This window comes from Desarmillaria tabescens (genome assembly GCF_030435595.1).
Source record: "Desarmillaria tabescens strain CCBAS 213 chromosome Unknown EV420scaffold_42, whole genome shotgun sequence".
NCBI lineage: Eukaryota > Fungi > Basidiomycota > Agaricomycetes > Agaricales > Physalacriaceae > Desarmillaria > Desarmillaria tabescens.
Genome location: NW_026848341.1, coordinates 328,331 through 350,150, shown reverse-complemented (window position 1 = coordinate 350,150; position 21,820 = coordinate 328,331). Strand labels below are relative to the sequence as shown.

Genomic DNA, 21,820 nt, shown 5'->3' with positions numbered 1-21,820 from the left:
GATTTTCGAAAGGGGAAACATGTTTGTGCTCTGCGACATTTTACTTATTCTTCCTTTTCCTACTCTCACGTTCCCTAAAAGTTCCGTATGTTGGGTATGTCTATTCCATACGGAGGTACTGGACATATCCACTAACGATAATGTCTGTTCTGCCCTTTTCCAATGAAGACACCGCCGTCCAGAACAATCAACGTATTTTCAGCTCATACGAAGCGTTTCTTGGAAACCCGACGACTTACGTTGAATATGCCGAAAAATTCGCGCAATGGTTGGATTCGGACAGGGCTTTCTATGCCCAAGGGAAACCTTCTGTAAATTCGAGTTCTCATCCATTCTTTGGATGACTGACCGATTCTTTACAGATCGTATCGATACTCATGGTACAACGCGTCCGCAGGTGATCTGTGTGGTTGTTCTAACTTCAGCAGACGGCATACAGGACCGTCCACCAGACTCTCTGTCCCGGGCTCGATTTCAGTATACCTCTCAACATGGATCTTTACAAGAATCATCCATTGCTGTCAGCCTACCGACGTCTCATCGAAGTTCTGTCCAAATACGTCAAGCATTTCCTCAATGATGCCGTTCTCAGGCGTGCGTGCTGTATCTTTTCAATTTGTTTCGTGGACTGACACGTTGAAACACATAGCACAAGTTCAATTACTTCTGCGTACTGTTGGCATGCAGTTGACCGCAGAAACAAGGCCACCTATTCCTGTACAACCTTCTCCGACAGTCCAACTTCCTCATGCCCCTGTTCAAACCGGACGAGAACCACCCAGGGCGTCGGTAGGTTTTCTGCTATGCCTAATCACTCGTGTCTCAACTCTTGGATAGACGTCTTCTTCACAATCTCCGACGCCACTGGGTCTTCCCAAGAGAAAGAGGAATATGGATTTGCTGATCAAACAGGACTTGGACTGGTATGTAGCCCAAAACTCTTCTGCTCCGAAAACCCAGGGAGGTCCTCTTCCGAAGGATGTACCTGCGAATGAGCCATCATCATCCAAATCACCTGCAACAACCGGAACCGTTCCTCAGAGCCAGTGCATCTCCATCAGAAACAGCGCCTGTCCTTTCAAGCGAATCGACGTTGACGTCTGGACCGGTTGTTGCACCTCAGGCTAATGCATTTCAGCCAATTATCCCAGTAGAGACGAAGCCCGTTCCCCAAAATGATTCCTCAACTGCATCTGGAATTGATACAGAAGTCAGTTCGAAGCCTAACGTTTTAGGCGAGTGGACTGTTTTCAGAGATGCGATTCCCCCGGAGTCGAAGCCTGTTCCAGAGAATGGCGAAATACCGGACGATGGAATGGAAGGAGTGCTTGAAGCAGGCCAGATACAGAATGATGTACCCATGGCTTCTCCGCAGGTATGTTACCCTAGTCAATTTACACTTGGGTCTAACTGTTACAGGGAATGGACACTGACGGCACTAATGAAAGAGAAGAAGTAGGAAACCTTCTTGACGTACGCGAGCTCATCCCCTTGCTTCGAGAAGGGTTTTCATTTACATTTTAGCAGACGCCCACAACGATCGCCGCAAATACGGATCAAGGCCAATTAGGTTCCATCCCCCATGAAACCGAGGACTCTGCAATGGAAGATGTAGGGATACACGCAGGACAGAGGAATGAGGTGGTTCTCCAAAGTCGCGGTGATATCCAGGAACCTTCAGGGATCCCACATGGCGGAAATGAAAACGCGTATCCTTCCCGTCACTCGACGCCTGCCGTAATTCCATTTTCTATCTTGATGTAATCTGATATCATGCTAAATTTAAGTATCGTTACAGGACGCGCACAACTCGATGTCGACAGATGCGGCCTCGCATATGGGCGTTTCAGGGGTTGAACGTGCGGATCGGCAGAACATTGATGGGATCCAGAATGCGGTCGTAGCATCGCCACCACCTGGCGATACGATAACTCGACTGGTCAAGGAGGATCTAGTGTTGCCCAGCTATGGTAAGCTCGAAATTCGTGTCCTTGATATGAGCTAAATACATCTCTCCAAGACGGATTTAATAATAACATGCTGAAAATCTGGCTTGCGCAAGGGAAGAGTGGCCCTTTCGAACATAAGTTCAAGGTCGATGTCACCGAGTCGGCCTTTGTGCACTTTGTAAATTGGAATCAACGGAATAAAAATGCTAGGTACGTTGGGACACTGCGAAGATAATTATTCATGCTAATGGTCTGATTCAGGGAAGTAGAGAAGAGCAAGTGCTTGTCTTTGTGCTGTTACAAGACGACGGACGTGGCAACTCTGATGAAAAAGGGCGCGAAAGGGCTGGAGCTAATGAACAGTTTGCATCTATCATGGCCTCAAGCCGGAGGGTTAAAATTGCTCGTGACAGTCAACGGACAACAAAAAATGGTTCCTCTCGCTCCGCCTACTGTGGTATGTTAACAAAATTGATTCATGTTTTTTGTCATGCTCACGATTGTACCAAGACGACGGCTGGGTTACTGGATCTGACGGTGTTTCTGCAAGTTGGAAGCAATGAGTTTGTTGTTGTACAAGAGCGGTCCATGACCGAGTACATATTCATGGTGTATGTGCATGATCCCACGCGATCCCAGTTGGAGCCGGTGGTTGAAAGACGCAAGAAGGAAGAAGAGTGGAAGATTGCATTGGAACATTTATCGAGACCCCTCGAGTTGCTTCCTGGCCCGTGGGATTGATTTTTTTTGGTAGGACGTTCTTGGAAATTTCTTGGAGATGGTCGATTTTGGCGTATCCTCTGAGCACTTTTTGGTAATGTTGTTGTAAATTTTGTATTACTAACTTATTGAGATGTGTATACTGTACAATCATTTAAAGCGTCGTACGTAACCTTGTATAATCTTTGGTGCTTTCTCCGCGTTTCGGAAGAGAATCCGAGTCCATGCCGGAACTAGGTCAGATTCGGAATCTCGAAACAGATATTTCATACTAGTAGCGCGTCTAATTTCGACCCTGACGCTTGTTTCTCGAGAACCGTCCAGGGCATGCCAGGGCATACCTGATGCCTGAAGCTTGAAGGCCTGAAGCGCATTGGAATCTCTGCGATATATTTATTCAGATGATCTACATGATACTTTTGCTGCTGCACCGCTGCACCGATCCTCGTCTAGTTCTCGGACCGCGGCCTCGTTCTCTGGACTTGTAACTCCGGTACCCTTGCTCTTATTGACATGCTACTGCGGTCCTTAATAGAAACGGTCCATCGTGGGCGTTCAGAAAAGGACCGTTCTGCGTTCTCTCCCTCAATGGCAAGCACACCTGGAAGTTTTGGAATACAATGTGGCGTCATTTTACCGGACACCAGATCATTCAATCTGGCCGAGAATGCTTCCCGTTTGCTTGTTCTTTACTTCTGGAGTACTGAATAGTTATTCATTTTAGCTGAAAGGTTTTTGTTTGTGAGTTCATCTGCCGCTGTGAGCAGGTTTGCATTCTAATCAGACTCATGGCAGAGTTACAGCGGTACATTTTATTGTATTTTTTTTTGGTTAAAGCGATAAGGATGCTGCGCTGATAGGCAGCCACTTGCGCCTGGTAGGCTGACCCACTCCCTTTCGGTTAATACAAGAGACTTTACTGCGCGGCGCCATTGCTCCTCGACCACGCCGTTTTTTTCTCTTCAAAGCGCCTTTCTCTTTGCTTAATTTCTTATGGTGCCGGTCCCGAAGTATACGGATATGTTCACCGCCGCAAACGGGTCCCAATCTTGCATTAAAGTGTTCGTTTCCGAACGAGTCATACAGTGTAATTAACCTAGGGTCCTTCCTAGATTCTTTTTGAACAAATGGGACTTTCGAGCAGCTATGCGCGATGCCGCGCTCCGTCCATCGCTCTGCTACCCAATGGTATTTTGTTCAGCCCGGTGGTCCGTGATAGATATCTTGTACTTGCAAAAGCTAGTCACGAGGGCCGGCAGTTTCAGAATTGCCGCCGTATTTTTTCCGTGACTTGCCTCTTCCCTTCACAATGTGCTGTACCGCGCGCGAATGACAGCCATTGTTCCTCGCGTTGGCAGTGGTCAAGACTGAACAATACCGTTTGTCAAGGCACTGACGGTTCCTGCTGATCTGAGACCATCATCTTCGACGCCTCCTGGTGCTCAACGGCATAGCCTCTTCTATCTATCATTTTCTCAGTTGCCCTCTTACCCCGTATACCGTCTGCTCCTGCCATATAAAAGGTCCAAGAGGCTCACCGTACCCTCATACTTTGCTTGTGCTTATGCCTGCCTTCGACATGGTCGTCGTGGGCTGTGGGGGCGGTCCAGATGAGACAAATTTGTCCGGGTATGTCCTGGTTGTCACGTCGACTCTATCTGCCTTGCTTATCCGTGCAGCTACCTCCTCAAACCTTACGATTCGCGTTGGGAGGACGGTATTATTGCTCTGGAGGCTGGTACGTACCAGTACCTTGTATCGACCGGTCCAAATTCTAAGTGGCCTCCAGGTTCAGGGCAGGGCGCCCTCAGCCACATTCTCGCGGAGACGCCATCCCTTTTCAGCTCGGAACGCGATCAGGGCCCGTATTCCGTTGCCAAGATTTACTCCTATGTCCGGTCCGTATGCATCCGCCTGTTTCGCGTCCACCAACTCAATGTACCCATCCTTAGGTGCTTTCTCATTACCCATGCACATCTAGACCACGTCAATAGTCTTGTTATATCCGCCGGTTCTCTCTCTGGTCCTCGGAAACATTTATACGCTACTCGACAAACATTGCTCGGCCTAGGAAGGCCTGTTCAATGGTCGTATCTGGCCTAATCTAGCCTCATGGAAGGACGACGATGACGAGAACAAGCTGCTGTACAAGGAGTGAGTGTTCGGACATCTCCCGTCCGTGAAAATTTAGCTCATGTTGCTGCAGCCTACCATTGGATTTACCATCTGGGGCATACCATACCATATTTCCCTCCGTTTCCGTACGCACCTTCTTGCTGAATCACGGTCTCGATGAATCCAACGCCGTATATCAATCGTCCGCGTTCTTCATTCGTCATGACACGTCTAAAAAAGAGTTTCTCTTTTTCGGTGATGTCGAGCCAGATAGCATCGCCAAAAAAGCCCAGAACAAGCAAGTCTGGAAAGAAGCGGCATCAAAGATTCCAGAAGTCCTATCTACTATTTTCATCGAATGCTCTTGGGAGAAGGGACGTCCAAATAACCTGCTGTTTGGCCATCTCAGTCCTGAGCATCTCGTCGACGAGCTGGAGTCGCTAGCAAAGGAGGTGGAAGCGGTGAAAATTCGGAAGGGTTATGCCTCAGGCTCAGACAGTTCGCCACAGCGGAAGAAGCCAAAGAGGAACTCGGTGGACACTGGCGCCAGAGGGGTTTTGAACGGCGTTCGTATATATATCATCCATTGCAAGGACGTCAAGGATGGTGCACAGAATCTTAGGGCCAAGATTGTCGACCAAGTGAGGAAACTCATCGAACCAAAGGGGTTAGGACTCCAGATCTTCGCCGCAGAACAGGGTATACATATCAGTGAGTGTTTCCCGCTTCCTGCTTCAGGTAGCATGGCTCAATGCAATTGATCATCTAGCCTTATGAATGTCACGATAGACCTGACACACACATCTCCATATATCCCCGTTCGAAATTGAATAGCAAGTATTTATTGACCCTAGCTTTGTATATCTAGCCCTTGATGTATCCTTAGCCATTTCGACTTTTTGAACAAGATTGCCTACACTATTTTCCTACAATTTTGATGCTGGTCTTCCGGATATTCTAGCCTGTTCATTGCCATCAATCTATAGAAACACGAATCGGATGCCTGGAGATCGTCTTAGCCGGGGTTAATATCGATAAACCTCAGTGTTTCGTGAACGCCACGATCCGACAGATGTTGGGACTCTGCAATAGTCGGCATTAGTATAACTGCCCTGCCCTAGTGTGTTCCGGGATGATGCTCATCTTGATTGTCAAGTTCTTCTCATCTTAGGCTTACTACGCCGGGCAGGCAATGTTCAAAATTAAACACTCGTCGCGATGGAGGACGCTTCTCTGACGTTCAGCATTTGTCGCCTTCCTATTTAGCAATGCCTGTTGCATCACAACTCCGGTTTGTTTTTGCATCATCAACGAGTGAAGCATCCAACAAGCCGTTCAGATCCGTCATAACAAGTCATGATCAAAAAACGATACATACAAGAATGACAAATAGTAAAAAAAAGTAAAAGAAGAGAAAAAAAAGAACAATATGTACTAACAGAGAGACAAATTCCCGTCCTTCAGAGTGCTATGATCGTAACCAAATCTATTAGCAAGCGCTATGGGGCATTATTTTCCACCATTGAAAGCAATGAGAGCAAAAAGATCGTTACGACGATGCGTATAGTTTTATTACCCCGTCTGCACCGGCACTCGCCATGAAAGGAAGGGAAGGATGGAATTCGACGTCGAGGACACCCTCGCGAGCTTTTTCTCGATGTGCCGTTATCTCCTGAACACATGCACGGGATCCCAGTAGATCCCAGAATCGAATAGAACAGTCGTGACTCCCTGAAACGAGAGAAAACCCCGAGGGATCAATCGCTAAGGATGTTACTCCGTCCAGGTGGGCAAGCATGGAGTGTGTACATTGACCTGAGCCACATATCTTAAGGAACTGCCCGAATTATATAGACTGAGGACTACATACCTGTGGTGATGTCGAAGATCCTGAAATACTTGTCCTCGTGGGCGGTGACCAGTAATGACATGGTCGGATGTGAGGCTATCCGATTGACCTGAGTCGAGGGAGTCCCATCTGTTGAATTGTGAGCTCAGCTCAGATCATGCTAGACGGAGTGGCATAGATTTCCTACCATATGTACTGTCACTCTGCAGTCGGGAAACCTCTTTCCCTGTTTCGATCTCAAAGATCTTGACAACCGCGTTTTGATAAGCAACAGCGACCTTTTTCAGGTCAGACTTTATCGCCTCGACTGCCGTGGCACCGAACTCGGCGTCTTCTTGGAGGCCGTCGCTGCTAGTGCTCTCCAAGCCAGACCAACCCCAGCTTAGTTTCAGGTGACCACCGCCAGTCTGCTTGCTAACGTCCCACACTTTTACGGCACCTTCGGCACCACAGCTGATGAGGGTTGTTTCGTCGCGAACTAGTGCTAGATCCCATACTGCGTCCGTGTGTCCGATTAACTCGCCCCTGGAGCGCGTCTCATCGTATGGAGCGTACGTCGTGTGCGATGCAGGAGGTAGCGCCCACACACGTATTGATGAATCTAATGACGCCGAATACAGAAGACGTTTTGATGGTGAATGTATTAGCCTTGTGATCGCTGCAGAATGTCCGCGAAGGGTAAGTTGAGGCTCCACCTCCGTGGTCGGCCGTGCACTGTGGGTTCAAAAAATCAGGACCACATGAGTGTCAGGAGACGAGACGGTGATGAAAGTAGACGTACGCAGATGATGCCAGCCCAGTAACATCCATTCGCCATATCTTTACAGTGCAGTCATCGCCTCCTGTAGCTAGACACAGTTCTGTTGGATGGAAAGCAAGCGCTCGTACGGCATCCAGGTGACTGCAACAAGATCAGTCTCTCAAACAAAAGGCGGTCTTTTGCACGCGTACTTTCTCAACGTTCGTTTCACCTTCCAGGTCTTGTTTCCTTCACCTTCACCGACTTCCGTTGACTCATCGTCCTCAACGTCACCATCCTCCTCCTTAAGTTCTTCTTCTTCCAAGTTTCTTCGATCCCATAGGCTTCCATTTCCATTTTGGCCCTCTCTGGCAAGTCTAGCTTGTTCAGAGGCTTCATGTGAAAGCCGAAGTTTCTCCTTCCACTCTCCAGCGTCATCTGGCCGGAATATGGCAGTGAGCTGCCGAGGCTCCGATTCTACTTCCCGATCGCTTTCATTTTGCGTCACTGGAAGCGGGACTGGAGGCTGTGAGGGACCTGCAGCTTGTGGTGGAGGCTGAGGAATAGAAGGTGGAGGCGAAATGTGTTGAGGGAGGATTCCAGACCCAGGAGGATTATTACGTTCGAGAGGGGGTATCTGTGGTCCTGAGGTTGCTGGTGCAGAAGAAGGACCGGATATGAGATTAATTCCATTCAGAAGATTACCGCCGTCTGAGGGGAGTATTTTGCGTGGTCGCCCGTTGTATGGAATCTGTTCAAAAGAGGGGACGTTTGGTAATGAGAGTGGCATGGTCGGGTTGTTCAGTAGAGGCCGGTTAGGAAGAGGGTTCATTGCTTGCGGTGATGTTAGATACGAAATTTCTTGAAGGCATCTGGAGGTAATATATGAGCACGGGAGCTCTAAAGTTTCAGTAATGCCACGTACTGCTTCAAATATTCTCTACTGCGCGCCCTGCTCTTAGGATCACGTCCAGGAGGTGGCTTTCCAAGGGCAGCGGCTGAAGTTCCAGCTGAGGGTCCGTTGGCCCAATTTGAACCACCCCATGATGCTGGTCTTCCGGAAGTGCCGACGGACGGTACACCGTTGGGAAGGCGAGTATCAGGCAATGGAGAGTCTAGCATAGGTTCTTAGGGTCAGAACGAGACGAATTAAACACGCAACGTGCGCACCGTCACTCCTTGGTGAACTGCCGCTGCTTTCTTCCTTGTGGCTCTGGGCGTCCTCCTTCTGGGAAGATGAGACTGTCTGGCTCTGAAGAGTAGCCAGTTTCGATGAGGGTATGGATTGAGATGAGGAACCGGAAAGCTGTTTGGAGCTAAAAGAGAACCCGAAAAATTGAATGCTACGCGAGTGAGCAGGACAGCAGCGAGACTGACCGTTCCAATCGTAGGGCATATTCGAGCATTTTGATACGACGCATAAGGTCGAGCTTCACGTTATCGAAGGAACGTCGTTCGCCTTCTAGCAGAGCAATTCTTGCCTGTGGGAGAGATGAGAAACGCGCCAAAAAAGACACGACCGCCAACGCACCCGCATTTCTGCTCGTTCAATCTCCCACTCGTTACGGTCACGCTCATATCTCCTCCATTCTGTCTGCAAAAAGTGCAGTACACTTGAAAGCGTATAATCCTGGCCATTCTGGGGAGGCGGCGGTGGAATGGAATTCTGAGGCCCTTGCTGTTGCTGCTGCTGTTGGACAGACTGCTGCTGCTGGCTCTGCTGCTGGTTATTAGGCTGGAGACCTTGCAAAGGACCCAACATGGGAAGTTGAATATAATGAGGGACGGAGGTGGACGAGATATTCTGAGGTGGAGGTGTGATTTTCGAATCCATGCATCAGTCAAACACTGCCAAACCCGGCGACCACCTCGACCGAAGTCTTTCGACCACGATAAGGGGACCTTCACCCCTCATTCTATAACCGAAAAATAATCTTTGCTCATCGTACAGGTTGACGAGGGAGTATACAAAAATATATAGAAACACTGTCTGCATTTGGAGCGGCGTCACGGTCTGTCCAGAGTTTTCGGTTCGAACTCTTACGTTCATGCTCATGCATGGAACGATACACAACAACTATGACTCAATGCCGGAAATTTACAAGTCTACAGGTAGGCTGGCCCTTCATTTCTGTCTCTAGAATGGTAACGGTATATTCTCGTTACCGTTTATTTCTTGCCAGACCTTGGGACAGGATCAGTATACATTTTACGGAGGGCGGGTTACTCTTGGCATGCTCACTTCTTGATGCCACCACCGGGGGCTCCACCTAGATATTATGTTAAAGATAAAAATTTCGAGTCCATTCTAGTCGCACGGACCTTTCAGTGCTGTAATTCATGTCAGAATAAGTAGGTGATAGCGTCGATAACGACACACCTTTCTCACGGGCAGCTTTCAAAGCATCTGCTTCAGCCTTCTTCTTTTCCTTGAAGGCGATCTCGTCCTCCGTTTCCTCTTTCTTATCCTTCTTCGGCGCCTGGATAGTGCATCAATAACAAAGATCCTGCATTTCCAAAGCGCTGCATTCACCTTAAGAGGCTTGAGCTTTCCACCTTGTCTGCCTGACATTGTTATCCAAGTACAAGAGGTGATGAATCGATGAAAGCTTCTGCAAAGGGGACATCGATTTCTGAGCCGCACGGCCGTAAATGGGCACGTGCCCAAGTGGCTATACAGCGTTCTTAAAGTAATGGACGCGTCGCGATTGCGCCGAGAGCACAGACCTTGAGGTCGAAAAATCCAGAGCAGAGCCGTAATTTGATGCAAAGAACTGCGAGTGGCAGGGAAAACTCAAGAGGGACTTTTTAAGATTTCTAGGCTCCCTACCCTATTGAATAAGTACTTGCACTCACTTCAAGGATCAAGACATGATCCATTAAAATTTTCCTATATGAGTCTGGATTCTTCCGTCACTATTCATATCAGAGCTATCCTGTTGAAAGTGTGGTCGTATGCGTGGTAGTAGCATGAAAGATCAAAATCGTACCAACATTTCGGTAACCCGGGCCAACTACGGCCCGAATGTGACGACGCGATTTCGAACCTCTCCTTGACCAGAAATGGTGCGATGCGTCCACTCACTCAGACCGTCTTTTGTTTCGCCAGCATGTTGTCGGCATATGCTACTAGGCAAAGTACCTTTAGCTCCGAATCCAAATGGACTGTTGAGGTCTCAAAGCATTGGGATGTAAGCGTCCCGGATTTGTAGCTAGCACACGCATCTTACCATCTCAAGGTCCTAGGTCCTTTCCCAATACAAGCTAGAGAACAACAATTTATCTCGCCTTCTTTCCCTTTGAATTGTAAGTGCATTGAAGCATCAACATGAGCATTGGAGCTGAATGATGTCTAGTATCAGAGCCAATTAACTTTGCCAAGACTTGGCCATCCTCTTATGCAGATGGCGGAAGGGTTGCATGGAGTTCTGTAGTTCTCAAAGATGCTGGCGACATTGAAATATCGTTTCCAGACATAAGGTATGCGCGTTATACTGCTCATAAGGAACACTCTGACAATGCCGTGAAAGATGGGAATCCCTTCGCGCAACAGAGGGATGGGCTGCATTGCAACATCACGCTGTGCTTCGCTCTACGCTCACAGTCCACCCTCCAATAAATCCTTCAAAGTCGACCCCTGTTCCACACCTGCTCGTACAGCTCATTCAAGGGTCCTATTTTACAATTCTTCCCAAGAACGGAAGAAGAGAACCTCAATGGTACTCTGGGAACATCTATGCAATGGAACGATCTCTACCACAGCAAGCTCCTCTGCCTACAACCCCGTCGAACTGATTCCGTAACCCATTATGACATCTTCATAAGCGGGGATTATGAGATCAGATTGTTCGGAGACCCACATACTCAAGATCGTGAAATTCCTGTCCAAAGCATCAGTCTTTCCGTGAAATTTGATGACGATCTCGGCAGTGTAATTCGAGAGACTACACAAGACGTCATTTGTGATTTCGTAGATAACTTCGCCTTTGGAAACGCCATTGGCATCGGGTTGCGAAGCGTTGATGGTTGGTGGACTGTTACAGATGTGTCAACAGATTCCTCCTCGGTAAACGAGCTCGACATTCTCTGCCAATTGTACACTCTCTTACGTTCCGTCAGGGCTTGACTTTGACTCTTGTTCGACCTACTCGAATAGCCGAAGGACAAACTCGTATTGTCCCAGTCCAAATAACCCAGACGCGACCTTTCAACCGGGCATCCATTGACCTGAAGCTCACATTGACATCAGGTGCCTCTGAGACCATAGTAACAATCGAGTCCCTACCAGTGAATCAACTCTCTGGTTGGATGGAGTCGGTGTATTCACCCATCAAAGGGTCTTATTTCTATGCTAGATCGATGCCAACTGTTTTCACTGCGTTGCCGCCCAGGTGTTCTGGACCTCCAAAGCCTCCTATATTGGCCCTTCGTAGGTTTTAACAATTCCCTAACGTCACATTACTCAATTCTCAATGTGAAGATGGTGCTGGCGTTGACATTGTGGATCAGTCGTTCTGGGCTGACGCTTTGCCTCGGAACTCGTATTCCTGGTTTGTCATTCCGACGGGAAGGACGTCGTGGGTGCGTGGATCCAATGCAGCGTCTCTTATCGTTCACCGTTGCTTTGTAGGGACTTGATTGGCACGGACCTAGTACCAAAGACACTTGGGCGTCTCTTGACGCCCTGGTCGCAATTTTGGCAGCTAATAAGGCATGGCTTCCCTGGAAACTCGAGCCGAATATCCCTGCTATCATACTGGGACACTCTAATGGAGGCCAGGGTGCTTGGTACATTGCATCGAGGTATCCTGATAGGGTTCTTGGAGGTCAGTACCTTTCCTTTAAACTCGAACTACAGCACTTTGGGCTCACTAACATCGTACATACAGTTATTCCGGCTGCGGCATACATCAAATCTCAGTCCTACGTCCCTCTGACGCTCTCGAGGTAATTATTTTATATCCGATGTATTTTATTCTGCTTACAGTCGCTCAGATCTGCCCGATTTATTGATCCCATCCTTCTCTCTGTATTGGAAACATCCTTAACACCCGATAACAATGATTTATTCTTGACGAACTTGGTTGACACTCCTGTTCTTGCGATTCACGGGTATGATTGCTAGTATCTTGTCCGAGCAACAAGCGCTTATGATCCAACAGAGGAAATGACAACAATGTTCCTGTTTGGCATAGTAGAGAAGCAGCTGGCATTTTGGAAACCTGGGATCCAGCTGCCAACGTAACGTTCGTGTTTTTTTTCGGGCACATTCGTCTCTTTCCCTTAAGGTTTCTGTAGATATCGCGAGGACGCTGGCCAGGGCCACTGGTATTCCACCGTGTTCAACAATACCCAAGTTACGACCTTCATAGATGACCTTATCGCGTCTTATCCTGCGATTACATCACCTTCGAGCAAGTTCACGCTGACTGTGTCGGTTCCCATAGAGAGCGACTCTTTACATGGATGGCGTATCGTTGCTTTGACTATTCCGGGGAGGTATAGTAAATTATATCCTTTCCATATACCAATGTTTTGACAATGATTCAGGTTAGGACGCCTTCGTGTGGAACGTACAAGTGATCTGTCCGTCAGAATTCACACTTCAAATCTGCGACGGTTTTCAGTCGACACTACCGTATACAATATTTCGACGGCCTACGTGGACAACGCGAAGGTGCATATCAATAAAGACAAAGCAGGGATCATACATTTTGAAGCTGTGGAGCCTAAAGTGTGGAAGGTAACGCTACTTGATGTCTCCGATCCCTCGTAACTTACCACCTACCGCAGACATCAAACCATAGTGAGATACAGTTATCAGGGCGCATGCAGGCCGTTTTGTCATCAGATGGCCCCATCGTACTCGTGATACCAGACGACACTGCGACATACCCTCAAGAGCTTTCAGTTGCACGGCGGATCGCCCATGATCTGGGGCTGTATCATCGACTGGATACAGAGATAATACGAAGCTCAGAGGCTTTTGACCCTGATATTCTGAGTCATGGAAATATCGTCGCCATTGGGAATGAAGCTTCAGCGTCTTTCACGCTGAATAAGAGAACACCATTTGAAGCCAACGGTTATCAAATTCGTCCATGCTTCGCCCCGCAACAACCTTTGGAATGAGCCGGGAATAGGTAGGATACACTTGCATCATATTGTGATCGCAACGTAGATTGAAATCCTTTAGGGTTACTGTTTCTACATTCGCATCCTATGAATGCGGATGGCAATATGGTGATGATACAGTCTACGGATGCAGCTGGTTTGGAAAGGGCTGCACGGCTTTTCCCAGTCCGTACTGGTATCCCTGTACCGGACTGGCTGATCGTTGGACCTCTGGCAGATTCCCAAGGTGCCGGAGGTGTGATGGGTGCAGGGTAAGTTTATCAAAAAGCTTGACTTGTGCTCATGCTAACAGTCCCGGTATAGAGTGTGGGGTAACGATTGGAGTTGGAACGACCCGATGTCCTGGACGAGTTGAAAATGGAACGGTCGGTAGGTCATTTGTATGTAACGTAAACTATGATACTACATCTGTGTAATTACGATCCCAAGCACTACAGACCGTTCATCGACGCCGAATGACGCACAGTATTTGATTTCTACCACTCAGACTACTGTTTAACGCTCGTCGTGCTCGTATATTGATCCTGCCAATGATAGCTGTTTGATTAATGTTTGACGACGTAGAATGTAGATAACAAGTCAGAATACCCCTCACATATATAGATAAAAATATCAGAACTGAGTCAACAAAGGTGAGATCCAGCTGTAGGAATGCAGCTTAATGTCTCGGAAGAGCTACCCGCCATTTTCGTCGACATGATGTGGTAGGGAGACTGCGTCAGCCAGCATTTCTAAACTCCGCCCGAATTTGCAAACGCTACTCATCGTGAACAGCGACGTCCACGCTGCTACCTCGACTTTCTCCTTATATATCTCCTCAATCCTGCTACCATTCCTCCTTCAAAAACGGCGACCGGTCACGGAAACGCTCAACGGCGCTCGGTGACCCCGTCCAGGTCCCACATGGACAATCCGCCTACCAGTACGACCAACATCCACACCATCGTCAAAGCCCAGATTGTTTTTCTTCTATCGACACTGACTGAGGAAAACTTTGAGCGGAATCAGGTGGAAATTCGTTCGGTGCGTTTGTTATGCTTTTTAGTTGGTATCCTGCTTCTAAATGGACGAAAATTCGAACAGCTCTCGGAACAGCATGGAATAGACACTTACCTTCATTTCATCCGTCGGTTAATCGTTGCTTCCCAGTCCCGACTTGCTGCCGGCCCACCCCCTGCCTTTGACGCCTCCACCTCCCTCACTTTTCGACTTCTTGTCCAGGAAACCCAACGTCTCGCGCGCGACCCTTTTCTCGCTGACCGTTTCCGCGACGGCATCGACAAAGGCGAAGGCGACGTCTTCAGGAACTTTGATTTCCTTCGCTTCGTGGATCGCATCGGCCTTCGCCCGCTCGAGCGTCTCGTTCTTGCATCGTCCGTGGCTTCCGCCACTCGCAAAGACCTCGCAAGCCAGGCTGTTGCTGTCATAAAATCAGAGCTGAAGGAGGCAGCGGCTACTCTATATCGCGCGAATCCGTCGTTTGACCACGCGGATTTGTCGCCTAACCAGGTGGCGAAGCTACTGTCGAACTTGCTGTCGGATCTTCCTCTGGAATCCCTCATTTTGGATTATCCCGAGCGGAACGCGCTGATTGTCGCTGCACAGACCAAGTACGGGCAAGAAACGGTAACACCGATGCTTCATCGCATTCTTCCGACCATAAGGTGTGTAGCTTCTTGTATCTTTTCCTCGTCTAGGAGCTCAATCCCCGTCGTCAGCCTTCCTCCCGGCACCACACCTGTTCAGCTTCTTCTGCAACTTGGACCCGAAATAACCAGTGATCCTGACGTCGTTCGCTCGCTCTTGGTGCGGTTTGGGATATCGGAAGCGAGTCCACCGACTGATGTTCAAGTCGTGGAAATGATGTCAACACTAGCTCGTCATGCGGCGGAAGGCACAACGCTATGTGATGTCTCTTCGCTTGTTAGGGCGCTCTCTTCTTTTGTATGTTGCGATGCTATCTTTTAGTTTTATTTTTTTGTGCTGATATATGCTTCAAGCCTGTTAATATCAACTGGGCGAATGTTATCAAGTCCTTCGACTGGCCAGACCGTCATGGCGTTGATACTGCCACGCTGAAGCTTCTCATTGCTATCTTACTGAGCTGTCCACGAGACGGCGAGCCTCATGCCGTCACCGGATTCTGGTCAACCTGGTCAAACTCCCTCTATCAACTCCGCCTCCTTGACGCCCTTCTATCCCTCCCCGCCGACACCTTTAACTTTGTCCAGCTCCCTGGCCGCAGAATAGTCACTGTTGACGATGTATCGGTTGCCAGCCCGACTATCAAGGCTCTTGCAGCAAACGTTCAAGGCCACACATGGAATTCCCTTGAGCTCTTTGAAGGTTCTTGTGCGGTTAGCAGACTCCGAGTCTGTTGAGATCAGGAATTGCGTGCGTGAAATGCTTGACAAGGCCATCAAAATCAGCGCAGAGCTTGTTCATATGGGTCTCCTCCAAGTTCCAGTAAGTGATCAGAACCACTTTCTATTGTCTTATCTCATGCGCTGTCAGGACCAAAATTGGAATGAAATACGGACAGAATATTCGCGTAAACTCCTCACAATGTTCCTTGGCGGACATCCGAATCACCAATTGGTCTTTATGAGGATATGGCAAATAGAACCCACATACCTAACAAGCGCTTTTCGAGACTTCTATCAAGAAAATCCTCTCAATATCACCCGTATTCTTGACGTGGCGCAAGATCTCAAGGTACCCTTTTCAGTTTCAACTGCAATCTCATGACTGACATCTGTAACAGATTTTGGAGGCTCTCCTAGAAGTTCGTCCATTTGCGTTCGCTCTTGATGTCGCAGCCCTTGCTTCTCGGAGAGAGTATCTGAACCTCGACAAGTGGCTTGCAGGATAATGTGACTAACCATGGGGGAGAGTTCCTGCACGCTGTCGTTGACTTCCTCGAAGACAAAATGGCTAATGAGAGGACAACGCGCATATCAGACCCTCAAGTGGAAAGTCGTACAATGTCTCTCAGTGCTAGCACAATCACGATCATTCTTCGCGTCCTTCGTAACAGGTTTGTGCTTGTGATTTTCTATCAGAGGCTTCCTCGCTTACATCTTATCGTAGCACTAGCCAAATGGAAGAAGAGGACCTTCACCGCAGTGTGGAAGTTCGCAACTCCTGTCTTCAGATACATCCCCGCCTTATGAGTCTGATCCCCGGCTCTGACGTCGAACCTGGTTCTACTGTTGTCAGCTATTCCACCGAGATCGAGGCCGAGGTCGATGGCATCTACAAGCAGATGTATGATGAGAACATCACCATCGACGAAGTCATCGCCATGTTGCAACGACACAAAGAATCCACTAATACCCGCGACCATGAAGTTTTTTCTTGCATGCTCCACTTCCTATTCGACGAATACAAATTCTTCCAATCATACTACCCTGCTCGCGAGTTGTCGATGACAGGCTACCTTTTCGGTTCACTGATCCAGCATCAGCTCATTGACTATATCCCACTTGGCATCGCCATTCGCTACGTCTTGGATGCATTGCTTTGTCCACCTGAAACAAATCTCTTCAAGTTTGGTGTTCAAGCTTTGAATAGGTTTGAGTTCAGGCTAGCTGAATGGAGGCCGTTGTGTGAAAAGTTGGTGGAAATCCCTGCGCTGGCCGAAGCAAAGCCAGAACTAATTGCAAGCATCCAGCGGCATCTGGTATCATCGTCAGCGGATGGCACTGTCAATGGGGATATTCGCTCCCTGTCGATTGGGCCTCCCGCCGAACCGCTGCCCGTTTTTACCGCCATCCACCCTGACAACATCGAAGGCCAGATTGAACAACCGCCGGAAGAATTGTCTGACAAAATCCTTTTCATTGTTAATAACTTGGCTCCGACTAATTTCGACGCCAAGTTAACCGAAATGAAGGAGTTGTTTGACGACGGATACTCGAGGTGGTTTGCGAACTACTTGGTGGATCAACGAGTCAGTTCAGAACCCAACAATCATGGTCTCTACCTGCGCTTCCTTGAAGCATTGGATTCCAAGCTGCTCACGAAGTTTATCCTTCATGAAACATTTGTCAAGTCCATGAGCATGCTTAACTCGGAGCGGTCGATGCAATCGGGAACCGAACGGAACATTCTCAAAAACGTTGGGTCATGGCTTGGCTCAATTACTTTGGCTCGTGATATTCCCATCAAGTACAAAAACCTGTCGTTCAAAGACCTCCTTCTCGAGGGATACGAAAGTGGGCGACTGGTTGTTGCGATACCCTTTGTATGCAAAACACTTGAGGGATGCTCGAAGTCTAGAGTCTTCAAGCCTCCAAACCCCTGGCTGATGGCTGTAGTCAGTCTGTTGGCAGAGTTCTATTTCTTTGCGGAGCTGCGGTTGAACTTCAAGTTTGAAATCGAGCTGTTGTGCACTGCACTCGAAATCAACCTTGAAACAATCGAACCCACGACTGTTCTTCGTAACAGACCGATGACAGACACGCTTGCAGGTCCACCACTTCCGGATTACGTTCCCGATATTGAATCGTTACCCATTGGAGGAGGATACGACCCTTCTGCGCACTTGGTGCCCGGAGCTGAGTCTCAAGTTATTCCTCTTGGTCCGACTAGTCCTGCAGATACGCAACGAGTTCTGGGTGCGCATATTGAATCAATTCTTTCAACGCTTGCCATGCACGTGCACGTGAACCCTCAGCTTGCCCCCCTACATCTGAACCCGGCGTTCAAGAGGTCCGTCCAGCTTTCTGTCGATAGGTCTGTTCGGGAGGTGAGGCATTGTTTTCCTGTCTTCGTGATGTTCTAACATATATCCATCAGATAATTTTACCAGTTGTGGAGAGATCTGTTACTATCGCTGGGATATCAACGAGAGAGCTGGTGGTCAAGGATTTCGCCTCGGAACCAAATGAGGACAAACTTCGAAAGGCGGCCCACCTGATGGGGCAGAAATTAGCAGGAAGTTTAGCCCTGGTAACATGCAAGGAACCGCTCAAAAGTAATCTTGCGGCGCATCTGCGTGCATACCTGGCAGATCACGGCTTCCAGGAGGTTCGTTATTGGTATTGATATTAGGTGTTGATAACTGACACTCTCGCAGGTCGCACAGCAGGACGCAGTCATTTTGATCCTCGTACAGGACAATTTAGACACGGCCTGTTCTGCGATTGAGAAAGCGGCAATGGAGCGCGCAGTGACTGACGTCGACGATGCATTCGCTACTGCCTACGAAGCACGTCATCGTCATCGCGAGGTAGGTCTATTGTCCAACGGTTCTACGTATCTCATACATCCCTTTTAGCTTCGCAACGGTCAAAGTTTCTGGGACCCTGCTGTCCCACATAACAATTTCTCAAATTCTCTTCCAGACCCGCTTCGAGTCAGACCCACCGGCGTCCAGGCCGCTCAAGCTTCTGTCTATGAAGACTTCGGTTAGGTATTCCACGTCGTCTTCGTCTATTGACGCTCACCTCCTTTCAGGGATTGATCCAAGGCGACGCGCAACAAGTAGGCCCAGTTCGACAATTTCTTACAACCCGTATACTCCTTCACCTGCTCCCGATGCGCTCATGAGCCAGCAACAGTATTTGACCCATGAAGAAGCTATGAACCGCTTTTCTGTAAGCAATTTAACTGTCTATTCTCCTTGGCCAGTGATCTAAAAATATTTCTTTTAGGTTGTCACTCGTGATCTGGAGGCTGTTATGATCCAGATTCCTGTTCAGAACTTCGCTGCCCTCCCACATAATCATGATATTCGGCATCTCGTTCGACAAGTCGTCTTTATTGGTATGGAGTGCGCTGATCGCCAAAAGACACCACTGCTGCTGTCTCAGAAAATTGTCCAACTACTCTACAAGACACCCACACAGTTGGGCAGGGATGTATACGTGACGTTATTAGACCAGCTTTGCCGGACATATGAGGACGTGGGCAAAGAAGCCATAAACTGGCTCCTGTATGCAGAAGATGAGGTCTGTCTTCCCCGTGGCTTCGTTTCTTTCCAGAAATTCACACCTTCTGCAGCGTAAATTTAATGTACCGGTCACCGTCACACTCTTGGGTAGTGGTTTGGTGCCCATCACATTGCAAGATCAACAGCTAGCCAAATCCTTGTTTTCGGATCCCCGACCCAGTTTACTTCTTTTCGCTGCCAGTTTGATTCGGCAGTGTCTGTTCAGTGAACCTCCGATCCTAACGCAAAGCCAATTTGCCCTGTCCATCGAGGTTTTGAATCAGCTGGCCCAGGCGGGTAGAGCCAACGAAGAGTAAGATGCTCAATTATCAACTTTAGACGTGAACTAATCTTGGTGACCAGAGTGAACCGATTGCTGGACGACATTATCGGAACTCGACGCCCTATTGGACCTAGTCCTGGGACCCCTGCTGTGCCCCAGCCTTCGGGCAAGCCCGAGACAGAGCAGATACGGGAAAAATTATTCGCCTGGTTCCAACAATGGGTGAACATATATCAACGCTCTCATACACCGGAAAAGAGCTTCGTTCCCTTCATCACGCAGCTTACGAAACAGGGAATCCTCAAGGCCGAAGAGATGTCTTCCCTCTTTTTCAGGGTTTGCGCGGAATCTAGCGTGAATAGCTACCTGAAATGCGTTCAGAACAATGATTATCATCATGCCTTCCAAGCTTTGGATGCTATGTCGAGGCTTATCTCATACATGATCAAATACCATGGGGATGCTTCGGGTGTCAATAATGACCAAGCGAAGGTCCATTATCTTACCAAGATCCTGTCTATCTTTGTCCTTGTGCTGGCTAATATGCATGAGGACCAAGGCGTGTCCTTCCAGCAGAAACCATTCTTCAGATTTTTCTCAAGTCTGATCAATGACTTTCATTCCATGGAAGCGCATTTGGGTACGGCATACTTCCAGTTGCTCTTGGCCATAAGGTAGGCCTATCTTCATTTGTCCTGTCATCAACGTGTTGTGTCTCATCGCATTATCAGTGACGCATTCAGCTCCTTACAACCTACTTACTTCCCTGGCTTCTCGTTCTCGTGGATGTGCCTGATTTCTCACAGACTGTTTATGCCGAAGTTGCTCAAGTCTGAAAATCGTGAGGTATGTATCACTGCATGCTACTCATCAATCCTATGCACAATCTTACCGTTTTCAGGGATGGTCGGCGTTCCATAAATTATTGCTCTCGCTCTTTAAATTCCTTTCGCCATTCCTGAGAGATGCGGATCTCCAGCATGCCTCACGGGACCTATACCGTGGCGCGCTTCGCATCCTTTTGGTCCTGCTTCACGACTTCCCTGAGTTCCTCAGCGAATATTACTTCTCCCTCTGCGACGCCATTCCTCCCCGATGCATCCAACTCCGTAACATCATTCTCAGCTCGTTCCCTGCTTCCGTCACCTTACCTGATCCTCATCTCCGTGGCCAAACATTCGAGTCTATCCCTGAGATGGGCATCATACCTCCTATCCTCTCCGAATTCACTTCCGGACTGAAAAACGGTGACCTGAAAGCTCTCCTCGACCAGTATCTGCTGAATCGAGGCGCGTCACCGACGTTGCTTCCTTCGCTGAAAGAACACATCATGCCGGCGGGTACTCCGGATGGGTCCGGAGAATACTACAACCTATCCTTCATCAACAGCCTTGTCATGTACATCGGTGTTTCCTCAGTCGCCCAAATCAAGTCTCGAAGTGGATCTCGTGTGTTCTCCCCCACTGATCCTGGTGCGATTGCTTTGCAATACCTGGCCGCCAACCTAGACGTTGAAGGTAAGGTCACTTGATCGTCGTCGTTAAGATATTAACAACCGTTTACAGGCCAGCACCACCTTCTAAGTGCCATTGTGCTACATCTGCGCTACCCTAATGCCCATACACATTGGTTCAGCTGCCTACTATTGCACCTCTTCTTAGAAGTACAAGATGAGCGCTTCAGAGAGGTACTGACCAAGGTCCTTTTGGAACGGTTCATCGTCCATCGGCCTCACCCATGGGGAGCTCTGGCTACATTTATCGAATTGCTTCGTAATACGCCGAAGTACGATTTCTGGTCGAAGGACTTCATCAACATCGCTCCTGAGGTTAGACTCCTACTCGACAATGTATGTGTTTATCCCCGTGTACTTTTTGTATCCATCTAACAGTATAACCAGGTTGCTAAGGCTATCTTCTCCCAACAGTAGAATCTTGTCGCTATTCTTCTTGCTATCTCTCTACGCATATATATATCTCCTGTCTTAACTGTTTTATTCTGGGTTTTCTTTTGTTCCTCCTGCACAGTGTATTGTAACATTATTTGTCACCGTTTTCAAGTGTTGAAGAGGGTGTGAGAGCTGAGCTTTGATTAC

The 21,820-nt window shown here is 48.4% G+C and overlaps 7 protein-coding genes across 7 annotated transcripts; 5 read left to right on the top strand and 2 right to left on the bottom strand.

Moving 5' to 3' along the window:
* Positions 1-18: 18 nt before the first annotated feature.
* On the top strand, positions 19-1,275 carry EV420DRAFT_856426 (uncharacterized protein). The gene is made up of 6 exons (XM_060483741.1): positions 19-94; positions 169-311; positions 363-380; positions 429-594; positions 650-789; positions 838-1,275. Exons 1-6 carry the CDS (start codon positions 88-90, stop codon positions 1,126-1,128), a joined length of 765 nt encoding a protein of 254 aa, XP_060326477.1. The 5' UTR covers positions 19-87; the 3' UTR covers positions 1,129-1,275.
* A 78-nt stretch (positions 1,276-1,353) lies between these two features.
* EV420DRAFT_1567588 (uncharacterized protein) lies at positions 1,354-2,868 on the top strand. The gene is made up of 4 exons (XM_060474126.1): positions 1,354-1,970; positions 2,021-2,159; positions 2,211-2,406; positions 2,460-2,868. Exons 1-4 carry the CDS (start codon positions 1,814-1,816, stop codon positions 2,688-2,690), a joined length of 723 nt encoding a protein of 240 aa, XP_060326476.1. The 5' UTR covers positions 1,354-1,813; the 3' UTR covers positions 2,691-2,868.
* Positions 2,869-4,248: 1,380 nt separating this feature from the next.
* Positions 4,249-5,545, top strand: EV420DRAFT_1712449 (cAMP phosphodiesterases class-II-domain-containing protein; the record flags this gene model as incomplete). Its single annotated transcript, XM_060479650.1, has 6 exons — positions 4,249-4,298; positions 4,349-4,407; positions 4,459-4,567; positions 4,622-4,667; positions 4,741-4,823; positions 4,876-5,545. The coding sequence occupies 6 exons, from the start codon at positions 4,249-4,251 to the stop codon at positions 5,543-5,545; spliced, it is 1,017 nt and encodes a 338-aa protein (XP_060326475.1).
* Positions 5,546-6,220: 675 nt separating this feature from the next.
* EV420DRAFT_856036 (WD40-repeat-containing domain protein) lies at positions 6,221-9,213 on the bottom strand. Its single transcript, XM_060483740.1, has 9 exons — positions 8,904-9,213; positions 8,750-8,853; positions 8,543-8,688; positions 8,298-8,487; positions 7,585-8,244; positions 7,415-7,534; positions 6,821-7,347; positions 6,655-6,762; positions 6,221-6,599 (listed from the first exon to the last, which is right to left on the bottom strand). The coding sequence occupies exons 1-9, from the start codon at positions 9,204-9,206 to the stop codon at positions 6,334-6,336; spliced, it is 2,424 nt and encodes an 807-aa protein (XP_060326474.1). The 5' UTR covers positions 9,207-9,213; the 3' UTR covers positions 6,221-6,333.
* A 328-nt stretch (positions 9,214-9,541) lies between these two features.
* EV420DRAFT_1647510 (translation machinery associated TMA7) lies at positions 9,542-9,944 on the bottom strand (the record flags this gene model as incomplete). The annotated part of the gene is made up of 5 exons (XM_060478047.1): positions 9,542-9,557; positions 9,615-9,642; positions 9,695-9,703; positions 9,753-9,852; positions 9,906-9,944. 5 exons carry the CDS (start codon positions 9,942-9,944, stop codon positions 9,542-9,544), a joined length of 192 nt encoding a protein of 63 aa, XP_060326473.1.
* A 320-nt stretch (positions 9,945-10,264) lies between these two features.
* Positions 10,265-13,862, top strand: EV420DRAFT_1712427 (uncharacterized protein; the record flags this gene model as incomplete). Its single annotated transcript, XM_060479649.1, has 16 exons — positions 10,265-10,563; positions 10,612-10,678; positions 10,729-10,852; positions 10,903-11,157; positions 11,198-11,438; positions 11,492-11,801; positions 11,853-11,953; positions 12,003-12,198; positions 12,262-12,319; positions 12,368-12,484; positions 12,535-12,618; positions 12,671-12,871; positions 12,923-13,115; positions 13,166-13,469; positions 13,569-13,758; positions 13,811-13,862. The coding sequence occupies exons 1-16, from the start codon at positions 10,444-10,446 to the stop codon at positions 13,860-13,862; spliced, it is 2,613 nt and encodes an 870-aa protein (XP_060326472.1). The 5' UTR covers positions 10,265-10,443.
* A 548-nt stretch (positions 13,863-14,410) lies between these two features.
* Positions 14,411-21,655, top strand: EV420DRAFT_1622314 (Not1-domain-containing protein; the record flags this gene model as incomplete). Its single annotated transcript, XM_060475794.1, is given in 20 exon segments — positions 14,411-14,530; positions 14,591-15,171; positions 15,226-15,451; positions 15,508-15,853; positions 15,873-15,973; positions 16,022-16,222; positions 16,272-16,345; positions 16,365-16,544; positions 16,598-18,257; positions 18,308-18,538; positions 18,588-18,740; positions 18,789-18,918; positions 18,968-19,107; positions 19,165-19,461; positions 19,514-19,755; positions 19,806-20,399; positions 20,457-20,571; positions 20,627-21,242; positions 21,291-21,574; positions 21,626-21,655. The coding sequence occupies 20 exon segments, from the start codon at positions 14,411-14,413 to the stop codon at positions 21,653-21,655; spliced, it is 6,321 nt and encodes a 2,106-aa protein (XP_060326471.1).
* Positions 21,656-21,820: the final 165 nt, after the last annotated feature.

Coding starts and splice junctions, on each gene's coding strand:
- EV420DRAFT_1567588 (XM_060474126.1), top strand. CDS start 1,814: ATGTCGACAGATGCGGCCTCGCATATGGGCGTTTCAGGGGTTGAACGT. Junction 1,971..2,020: donor TCTAGTGTTGCCCAGCTATG/GTAAGCTCGAAA, acceptor CATCTCTCCAAG/ACGGATTTAATAATAACATG. Junction 2,160..2,210: donor CAACGGAATAAAAATGCTAG/GTACGTTGGGAC, acceptor GGTCTGATTCAG/GGAAGTAGAGAAGAGCAAGT.
- EV420DRAFT_856426 (XM_060483741.1), top strand. Junction 595..649: donor CAATGATGCCGTTCTCAGGC/GTGCGTGCTGTA, acceptor TGAAACACATAG/CACAAGTTCAATTACTTCTG. Junction 790..837: donor GAGAACCACCCAGGGCGTCG/GTAGGTTTTCTG, acceptor ACTCTTGGATAG/ACGTCTTCTTCACAATCTCC.
- EV420DRAFT_856036 (XM_060483740.1), bottom strand. CDS start 9,206: ATGGATTCGAAAATCACACCTCCACCTCAGAATATCTCGTCCACCTCC. Junction 8,689..8,749: donor TATGCCCTACGATTGGAACG/GTCAGTCTCGCT, acceptor GTTCTCTTTTAG/CTCCAAACAGCTTTCCGGTT. Junction 6,600..6,654: donor GATCTTCGACATCACCACAG/GTATGTAGTCCT, acceptor TATGTGGCTCAG/GTCAATGTACACACTCCATG.